The sequence below is a fragment of the Juglans microcarpa x Juglans regia genome, chromosome 5S, assembly GCF_004785595.1.
Source record: "Juglans microcarpa x Juglans regia isolate MS1-56 chromosome 5S, Jm3101_v1.0, whole genome shotgun sequence".
Classification (NCBI taxonomy): Eukaryota; Viridiplantae; Streptophyta; class Magnoliopsida; order Fagales; family Juglandaceae; genus Juglans; species Juglans microcarpa x Juglans regia.
In genome coordinates this window covers 13,401,619-13,412,464 of record NC_054603.1, presented here as the reverse complement: position 1 = coordinate 13,412,464, position 10,846 = coordinate 13,401,619, and the positions used below count along the sequence as shown (strand labels likewise).

The following is a 10,846-nucleotide window of genomic DNA, read 5'->3' as shown; positions in this document are numbered from 1 at the left end:
AGCCAATGGTGGTGGTGGTTGGCTATGGGTGGCGGCGTAGAGGGCGGTTGAAGTCCAAAAAGTCCAAAACGGAAATGAAGTTGGATGGACTTCGCCAGTGGCGGATCGGAGCTGAGGATGTGTGGGTTAGGTAGCTGGGAGGTCAATGGTGGTGTGGTGAAAAGATGGTGGCCAATAGTAGTGTGACAGCGGCGCTGGAACAAAAGGTGGCAGCGGCTTGAAGTCGTGCGTGGGGACTCACGGCTACGCGAGAAGGGCTGGGAACGGAGGGGAGTGGTCGCCGGCTAGAGGGGAAGAGGTTGGGAGGGGGCGGTGATGACCACGACGGCGCACGGTGGCACTGGGTGGATAGCGCACAGACGGGGAGAAAGAGAGACTTGCGCGTGGGAGAGAAGAGAGAGAGAGAGGAGAAAAAGAAAATGAAGAGAAAAAGAAAAGAAAAAGAGGAAAAGAAAAAAAAGGAAAAAGAAAAAGTGAGGGAAAAAATGAGGTCTAATTCTCACATCTTGGGTCACAAAAATGATCAATCGAAAATAATTTCAAAACAACGAGTTAAATAAAATAATTTAAACATAGTGACTAAATAAAAATAAAATAATTAAATCCAACAATAAACTAATTTAAAATAAGGAGCAATTTAAATAATGAACAATAATTAATAACAAGAAAACACATTGAATTAACAATTACAAATATTAAAATAATATAACGTAAATCATCTAAAATTTAAAACAAAAAAACTCATAACCTTAATAAATACAATAGTTACTTAGTCAAAATATACGCAAATACGGGGTATCACACCCTATGTCTTCCTTTTCCTCCGACTCCATCTTTATGAGAAAAATTTGTTTGGCTTTGCATCTGTGGCCCAGTGTGAACCTCTCATTGCAATTGAAACAAAGCCCCTTCTCTCTTCATCGTTGCATCTCTTCCCAAGGTAGCTTCTTCACTCCCGCGGGTAATGGTTGGTTTCACTTGATGCACCTCCACTAGGACCTCCCGGTGAGAAGTCCTTGATAAAAGTTTGGTTTGCATCAAACTTGGAAACCATTGGGAGTGGTTTCCTCACCTCCAAGCGGCTATTCTTCCTCAAATCTTGGAGTTGATCTTCCTTAATCCGTGCAACCTCCAAGACTTGCATCAAGGTCTTAGCTTCTTAAGTTTTACCTCCGCCGCCAACTCACTTTTCAAGCCACCCACAAAGGTCCCAATGAGGGCCTTCTCCGACCACCCATGTGCTCTAGTGGACAAGTACTCGAACTCCTTTTGATAATCTCTTAAAGATTCGGTTTGTTTGATCTTTGAGAGAATCTCATGATAGTCCATATACTCGGTTGGCCCGAACCTCCTCAAAAGCTCATTGACAAACTTCCTCCATTTCAACTCCCTCTTTTGAGCCCTATACGTCTTCCTCATCCATTGCCACCATTGGCTGGCCTCTCCCTCAAGGAAGTAGGCAGCATAGGACACTTTTGCATGGCCCTCCATGTGGTTGTGTTCAAAGTATTGCTTTGCTCTACTAACCCACGTGCTCGAGTCATCACCATTGAAATTTAGAAAGTCCATCTTTGGCTCGAGAACTTCCCCCCTACGTGCTTCTCTCCTCTCATCACGGTTCCCTCATTCTCCTTCACTTTCCCCGGTTGATTCCACATAAGTGTTTGAGGAATCTTGAGAGGATGACTCCGAGTTTTCCACCCTCTCTCGGCGTTGGCTTCTTCTAGATCCAACAGAACCCTCCGAACTATGGGCTCTTCTCCTATGGCGCCTCTTCTCTCCATTCCTCCTTTGATCCACCAATTGGTGGAGCACCTCCTCTAACCTTCCAAGTCGTTCATTGGTGGCGGTATGTTGTGCCTCCAAAGTGGCTTCAATGTTCTCAATCCGCTCCCTATGAGTTGGTTGTTGATTGGCCATGGCTTCCTCTCCTTGGGTTGGACGCTCTCAACGAAAGCACCAATGTTGTAAGCCTCACTGATATGAACCCGCGGAAATGAAATCCCTTGAACCCACAATCAATATGAAAACTTTTCAAGAAAGCCAAAATCAAGTCAATGGATGGAGAATCTAGACCCGATGAGAACTCGTTTCAAGAACCAATATTATATTAAAATCTAGACCCGTTAAAGAACATGTCTCAAGAACCCAGATTACAAGGAGGAATGCCACAAAGGTTGTGATTTACCTTTGATAAATTCAAAAGTTCAATCGAGAACAAGAGGAGATAAAACTCAATTCACAATGAATAAATTCATCAAAATTCATAAAACTTCTTAAAATGAGGCAACAAAGAGTATTTAAATCAAAATTTGATTTAAACCCTAGACAAAATAAAGCCTCTTTTACCCAAAATGCCCTTGGATGAACAGTGCCGCAGCTACAGTGTCGCGGCTACAATAACCTCTAGAAACCCTAGTTCAATGAAATAATAACTTTCCCAACATGCCCTTGCATAGGCCTCCTTTAATTCCTTCCCATAATAAACTCAATTATTCTAAACTAATAAAATAAGTCATTTAAATTAATCAAACAAGTTGAAAGCCTTCAAGTGCCCAAAGCCTTTAAGTCATGTTGTTGCCCTCTTCTATAACTTATTAAATGAATCAAAACTTGATCTTGAATCTAAGTTTACCTCAAGGCAACACCAAGGTCAAATTGGTAAGATGGTGAAAATTATGACTAATTCGAGCTAGCACTCAATTCTCGAAAATTAGGGTGACAAAGCATAAGCTTCACTTTTATTGAAAATAACATAATGCCTCAATTACAATGCAAACCCGAAATAAATAGTACTAGGGTTCAGCTAGCCTTCCCCCACTTATTCCCTTTAACAACTTCTTTTGAAATTTGAAATCACAATCCCAAAATAAGTCAAACTTCTAAAATTAAGGAAACAATCCCCCAACAACTCCTAAAATAAAGGACACAAACTCAAAAAAATTAACAAATAGATAATTTCTCTAATTTGAAGGAGATATTGGTCAATTCTTTACCAACCGCCCAATCTCCTAAAATCAAGGGGTTTGCCTCCTCCCCTAAATTCAAGGGATTTGCCAATCAACTCCTAAAATCAAGAAATTTTGCTAACAACTTGATCATCCTCTAACTGACCTTGTCTTGGGCGCCCAAGGACCCATAACCAGAGTCATGCATGCACTCCAATGCCACCCTCCTAGCCTCGACACACCTAGCCCTCTTAGTGGCATTACAAATGGCTCTTCTTGAATCTCCATCAAGATGGCCGGAGGGAACGGGGGGAGTGGGAGAAAGGAAAAGAAAAAAAAAGGGAGAGACGTGGCACACTACCCTGCCACATTAGTGTGTGAAATTCATTTGTGGAATCTCTTTATATCTATAGTGTTTTCCTTAATAAAATGTTAGAAGCACCACATTAGCACCCATCATTGTTCGCTAAAGGTTCCTTATTTGGTCATGTATGTGCCACTTATTTATGATTATTACTATTCTATGATCTCTACACCACATTCTCATGTGGCATAATTTAATTTAAAAGATAAATTTTAAAATTTAAATCTTACAAATTAAATCTAACTATTTAAATTATGTGGATGATGTGCTTTACACACTGGCTTAAAAATAGAATGACTCCTTATTTAAAATAATATAATAAGTAAAAAATATTCCAAAAATTAAAAATGAAATATAAATATAAAAATATTAAAAAAAAAAAAAAAAGGTTAAAAATCCCTCGACATCAAGCCACCACCTGGTGGCCCGACTAGGCAACTGCAAATGTGGGTGGCTGGCGATCGAGCCACCTCTGGGTGGCCCATTTCCAAAGGTGGCCATCGCAAGCCTGCAGTTCCATGCTGCTTAACTTGCATAGAATGGTATAGGCATTACTCAAAGGTCGCATCAGCGTGAGTGAAAGAGGTTCCCTGCTGCTTAGATAGCAACCTCTGCGCAGACTCCAGAGTTCACTAGTGCATGGTATGAATTTTCCCTACTGATGCCGAGAAAATTTTGCACATTGGTTGGTAAAACAAACAACTTTCTCCAGAATAGGAATAGGCACTAGCTTAAGCTTTATTTGACAGAAGAACAGAACAACATACAGAAACAAAAACATATGGATCAATATGTCCCAACTTTGCAGAAAACTCAGTATGACCCTTTTTGCCGTGTGGGGCGAAAAATATAAATTATCTAAATGCAGAAACCAAACCTTAATGCATTTCATCGAAGCAATAAACGCCCATTAAACCTAAGAGATAGATTACAAACTTGGAGCTAACACAAATGAACCGTCATAATAGCTGACCGAAGTCAACTTGGAAACTGAGAGAGAGAGACAGAGACGCAGAGACAGAGAGACAGAGTTATAATTTATACCAACTTGTGATGAGAGGAACATTCAGGGCCAATTTCCCTGCTGACATATGCTTTACCAGACATTTAAAAACAATGCATACACTTAGGATAGTAATCAGGACCAGCCTTCCATATCCAACACTTTTTGGACACACACCAGTTCCTATGCATCAATAAGAATAAGTACACGGTAGCAGAACCTATCACATAGCTACCACAATCTTCAATCTTTCATTTGTGACCATTTTGCTGCATCAACTGGCATATGTACATTTTGCTAAAAATGGTGAATTAGGAAGACATACATAATTGCTTTTTCAATCCAAGTCTTAGTCGTCATATAAAAAACCGACTCAAATGTAAGTGCCTACTTACCAGAGTAAGAGAACTCTGGCATAATAAATGTTGTAGATATGTGACCATACCATGAACTTGAAAAGTCACATAACAAGCCTCTGTGACCCATTCTATGCTATTAACATCTTAATATATGGTAAAAAGAAAGCCGTTTCTCTTAGGGTCATTTGTATGTTGGAGTTTCACCATACCTCAGAAACTTCCAACACCACTAAATGCAACTCCAAGGACAGAAAAAACCTTCCAAAATGTAAACACTTTCAGCTCTTCATTTCAAATTAATTCCTACATATACTGGCGGTTTTCATACAATGTTTAACGAATGTAGTTCGTGAATGAAGAGTTCAATACATACTGAAAATTCTCCAAACATAACCAAGTGAAGCATCGTCGAAATCATATTTGGTCCTGCCACATCACAGAGTATTATTATTAGAAGATAATAAAATTATTCAATGAGTAATGCCACATACCACACTCCTATCTCACATCCCACTATGTAAAATGTATCACTTTTAATCACCCTTGGATCTCAACTTTTGTTGCTTAAAGAAAAACTCAAAGATTAATAGGCACGTTACCTCATCATAGCAGGATAAAAATAGAATGAGAGTGTGGTATGTAGAATTTTCCTTGTTCAACTTTCCTCTTTCTATCAGCTAAAAGTTTTGAGACAAATGGTGATTTAACATGATATCTAAACTGCCCTCCCCCTCTATTTAATTAAACAGTCCATATGTTTGACCTACTTACTAAAGACAGTCTTAACACACGTGAGGAGAGTTTGGGAATATAACTTAAATACCTGATGGAAAGACGTAAATTCAATTATTTAACCACCACTCACTTAACTCGACATGATATGTAGCAAATATATCCATCAAATATTGTCAATGCTTTCATTCCATTTTAGTTACCAATAAAAAAGAAGTTTTATTTTGGTCACCCTTTCTTGCCATTAAACCATAAGGGAGAACACTAAAGACCCATGTTTAAGAATAATCAACATTTATACAATGACAACTCATTTTAGTTGGTGACACCAGTATCCCTTCTAAACAATTAGGCTACAGCCAGTGTTTCAGCTATAATATAGATTTTGTAGAATGAATTATGAGGGAAAATCCCTCGTTTGTTTTCTGAAGAACTAATGACTCGATAATATTTTTCCTCGAGATTATTTATTCCTAGTTTTCCACACATATGCCTCTTATACATATAAGAGATTCTAATTGTTCTATGGGTACATCCTTCTGTACATGTTCAACGTAGATCAGTTCTTGGAAAGTAAAACATATTATGTAACAAATACAAGGATACAACCATCTGAAGCTCCAATATATTATCTGCATGAAACAATTATGCAGACGATTTAAAGCACATATCTATCGCAAGTTGCACATTTAAAGTTGGTTGGTTATACATAAATTCTACAACAGTCTCTTAGCATCTACATATTTAAGAAGGGCAGTCCTAATTAATAACAATCACAACAAATGAGGCATAAAAGCTGATGAGAGCTAAATAAATCGTCCATATATCATTGTGACCACTTGCCTCTTCCATCCAACCCCAAGTGTACCACAAATTTAATTCATTTATAAAGGAGGATGTCCATGGGGAATAGTGCCACTTGGAGTATCCCAACTATATTTAAAACAAACACCAGATGTATCTACAAATATATCCATGGCATTAAAATATATGGGAACATTGCATCAAGAACAACATCAGCATTTTTCAGTGTCCATCTCAGTAGCCATGCCATTAAATTGAAGTGTCATTCTTGGCGCTGACAACTAGATCAGATTTAACATTTTTCAATTCCATGATGTGATGCCCAACTCACATTTTATGTTTTGTTGCATTAAGGGCATAAGCAGACATGATACATTCTTCATCAGCTGAAGTTTCCATGGAAGGGTGCAAAAGCCTACCATTGTAGTAAAATCATTACATCATAACAGAACTATGTAGTGTTATGGTGTTAATATATGTCTACCGATGTTCTCTTTTCTCTCTCCTTTTAGGGTGCATGGGGGAGGTATCACATATTCACATATCAATACTTGGTAAACACCAGTGAATCTCCTCCCTAGCTTAGAATGGTTAAATTTATAGCACATATCAGCAAATAGTAGCAATATCCACACCCATTGAAAACATGGGGTACTAAATAAAAGCATAGCAGCCACTTGGCAAACGCCTTCCACGCTTTTTTCTTCTAATATGCCTTGCAAGAAAGCCAGACGACTACCACGTTACTTCCATACATGGAAGTTAAACAGGATACTGATGATGGGTTTAGATTACATCATAGGTTAGATTCTGGGCTTTGTGGGGGTGGGAGGTGGTACACTTTTTTCATCCAAGGAAACAGTAGGACAGGAAGAAAAAGTGGATGAAACTGCAGGCTTCCAAAATGAGTACGAGCATGGGGGCAACAGAGGGTGAAATCGAGACAAGATCCAATAGGAAACAAAGATTACTTAATTCTTGTCTTATCATACCATCGATGTGTATTTTTGTGCACACATTGTAAACAAACATACATTGTCTTCAGATATATATCAGGTCAACAATAAATGTTTGTAAACATACTAAAATTAATGTTAATGCTAAGCTCTGGGAATTAATTGAAGTTGCTATTGAAACAAAAACGGTAAACAAAAGAAGACAAACTTATTTAGAACCAGAATAAACCAATCCGTACCTAAATTTATTACATGTGAGCCACTGGGGCATCAAAAGCCGGAGAAAGGAATCAACCGGTATCAAGTCCTTTCTGTTGGAGTAAGATGCCCCAACCGCTAGGCAAGGTTAATTTCCATTATTTATCTTCCACTAAAATTGGCCATGATTGCCAGGTTTGGTTTCATTCTTTCAGCCATTGATTCCTTTCTTTCTGATTGAAATTCCTGTGCTTCGGATGAACCAGGATTCTCAGTCAAAAACTGTTCCCAGAATACATCATTGACCCCAGTGGGCAAAGTAGCAGCATTCACGACTGCTTGTTCTTCGGAGGTAACAGGCTCAACAGAGTCTGGAGCAGCAACTGTAGCAGGTTCAGAGTTCATGTCAATTCCAGGAGATTTAGGCCGAATGTCAACATTAAGCTGTAAGCCAGATATAGCAGGGCTGTCAGCACAACTCGTGGATTCATCTAATACCACGCTTGAATTTTGTTCAACACAAGTTTGACCAAAATCATGCACAACACTCTCCCAAAATAACAACGATGACTCCAAGTGCTCAAACGCGTCCATTTTCAATGTCAAAGTAGAAGCACTCGCCCCACTTTCTCTAGGTAAACTTTGCGAAGTCTCCATCTGATCATCTTCAATGTCGGCTTCATCATAAAAATAACTGATTCTTGGCAGCCTTCTCTTTCTGTCATGATTTTCCAGTTGTGTCACAAGATTCAAGGCAAGTCCTGGTTTCCGCAAGACTCCAATAACAGAGGACATCATATTTTGCTGTCGCAGCTCTATTTGCTGCAAACGCTCCTTGAATCGCTGTATTTGTAGCTCGTATCCACGCCGCTCCTCTTCATTCCTCTGTGACTCCAAGAGAAGCTGCTCCCTATCATTTTTAAGCCTCTCAATCTTCTCCTTCAAACTCTGTCTTTCCGATTCACTTAAAGGCGATGCACTTCCTTGTCCTTGCAGATTCTGCATTGAGTGACTATGAACGGGTTTTCGTCTGTGAATGTTTTTCAAAAGGTGTGGCTGACCTCTCATAAAATCTTCATTCGCAAATTCCCATTGTTCCGGATCAATTTTTCTAAAACCCTATCATTAGACAATATGATTCAACTCAATTCAAGCAAAATAAAATTTTAAGCAACAAATTGAGAAGGAAAACAAATGGATAATCAGACAGGTTAATGAAACGGATTGGCTTACATATGTATTCAGCTGTCTAATGAAGCTTGAGAAGTTATTGTGCTTAAAGAACTTCGGCAGCAGAACCCTCGCAAACTCCGGAGGATTCCACACGACAAAGCTGTTATTACTCGGGCTCCACGACACAACTGAATCAGTGGAGGGATCATCCACCATCTCGTACGTCTTTGAAAGGAACGGAGGCAGCGAATTCGAACCACCCTGGGAATCATCCATCCTACTTTCCCAATTCCTCAGTCACAAAACTTTCGTTAGGCCCTCAAACCCCAGAATCCACAAATTCCCCAGAAGCAAAGCGAAAAACTAAAATCTCAAGTTTCTCAAATACCCAGAACCAGAATTTTATTGCAAAACTCTTTTCAAGTCAACTGCCAAGCTTCAAATTCAATCAAAACAAGAACCTTGCTTTCCCAATGCAATGGATTCCAATAACTACGAAACCCAGAAAACAAAACAAAACCCCCACAAAGCCGCCCTTTATTTCTTAATCCATCAGAAACACCATGCCAGGGCCTCTTGAGTTCGAATTGCCTCTAAATAACATGGAACTGCCAAACCCAATTCAAAAAAACAAAACAAAACCCCAACAAAGCCGCCCTTTATTTCTTAATCCATCAGAAACACCATGCCAGGACCTCTTGAGTTCGAATTGCCTCTAAATAACATGGAACTGCCAAACCCAATTCAAAAAAATAAAACAAAACCCGTCGAATTACGACCAAGAGTTTTCGAAACTCACCGGAATCAAGGTCGATAGGAAAAAAAACCTCCTGGTAATGAAGTCTAAACGGAGTCAACTACCGGCCGAATCCCAAATAAATCGCGAGACGACTGGCAAGCGTCCGTTTCTGCCCGAAAGAACAGAAAATAAAATATATAAAACAAAAAAAAAAAACCCCTCAGAAAAATTCCGCGTCACAGAGGGAACAGTTAACAGGTCGTCCTGTACATTTGTATTTTTACCTTTAGGCTGTATATATACCGAAGACAAACAGTTCATTTCTGTTCTGTTATTAGTTGGAAAATATCAACCATTTTGGCAAGTCCTTACACTGCACAATTAATGTAAGATAATCCCAAAAAATAAATGAAAATTTGAAAACTTGGAAGATAGGTAACGGCGACAACCCCAGTTTTTAAAGATCTTATCTGCAGCGGACATTATAATTTATATCCTTAATCTTCACGTCATTAAAACCTGACAATTACATCAAAACAATTTATTTTAAAATGTCCGAATTTTTTTTTTAAAACTCTGAAGCTACTTCCAAATAGACTTTGTCTGTTAGTAATAACTGAACAAATAATCTCCAGGAAAACAAATTTATTTTCCTACTAATGGCTAACAATTTATAGACATAATTGGGTAGAACTTTATTTTATATAGAAAAAACACATTAAATATAAAAATCTTTCACATTAAAAAGTACTTATATTTCAATATTTATAATCATAATAAATTTAAGTAAATAAAAATTCTATAAAGGCGATTTACTTAACAGTTTCTATTTAGAAAAATGTTTTATCCATAAATAAATTTTTATAAAATTAAATTCACAAATTAACATGATTTTATGTGATATTTTATATTGTAATATATAATTCATAAAATTATGTTAATTTGTGAGTTTATTTTTATAAAATATATTTTTTAATGATAACTGCCTATTATATATTGTGATTATATTTATATTTATATTTATATTTATATTTTTCTGTTTTTAATTTTTAAAAAGAAGACACGTTTCTATGAAAATTATAATCGAGACGTCACGATCTCATACATTGAAGTATGAATTAACCTATAAAAAAAGAATATAATTTTTTTCTAAAATACGTGGTATGACAAATGTTAACGAACAAGTCTAGTTTCCGTGTGGACCTGCTTGGGGAAATTTCTAGAATCCATCTCCTTCACGAACATGCCTAAGAAGTTTCTGGGAATAATTTTTCTAAATCATTTTGAAAACTCAAATAAACAGACAGACCCAATGAAAAAAATAGAGGCAATAATAAAAGAAAAATCATATTTATCCTTCATACCCACCACATCACACATTATACTTATTATTTTTTATAAAATATGTAATGTATGAATAATGAGTCGAAGAATTTAATTAATTTAAAAATAATAAATTAAAAATAAATTTAATGTGTAATATGTGAAGATGATGAATAAAAAATCTTGAATTAAAATGATTGGTCTCGAATCCCTACCCGCTTGTTTTTCAAAATTTAATCCTCTCTAA

The 10,846-nt window shown here is 37.4% G+C and overlaps 1 protein-coding gene across 2 annotated transcripts; it reads right to left on the bottom strand.

The window, feature by feature from the left end:
- Positions 1-4,938: 4,938 nt before the first annotated feature.
- On the bottom strand, positions 4,939-9,179 carry LOC121267511 (heat stress transcription factor A-4c-like). 2 transcript variants are annotated; one of them, XR_005941027.1, is made up of 3 exons: positions 8,598-9,179; positions 7,406-8,483; positions 4,939-5,100 (listed from the first exon to the last, which is right to left on the bottom strand). XR_005941027.1 is itself a non-coding variant. In XM_041171397.1 (2 exons), the coding sequence occupies exons 1-2, from the start codon at positions 8,811-8,813 to the stop codon at positions 7,527-7,529; spliced, it is 1,173 nt and encodes a 390-aa protein (XP_041027331.1). In that variant the 5' UTR covers positions 8,814-9,179; the 3' UTR covers positions 7,167-7,526. The 2 variants fall into 2 exon arrangements, 1 of the variants encoding a protein (XP_041027331.1); XM_041171397.1 differs by lacking the exon at positions 4,939-5,100 and having other exon boundaries at positions 7,167-8,483.
- Between the last annotated feature and the right edge of the window lie 1,667 nt (positions 9,180-10,846).

Bases quoted from the DNA above. Each gene is read 5' to 3' on its own strand.
- LOC121267511 (XM_041171397.1), bottom strand. From the start codon at position 8,813: ATGGATGATTCCCAGGGTGGTTCGAATTCGCTGCCTCCGTTCCTTTCA. The intron at 8,484-8,597 runs GTAAGCCAATCC...GTCTAATGATAG, and splicing joins TTAGACAGCTGAATACATAT to GGTTTTAGAAAAATTGATCC.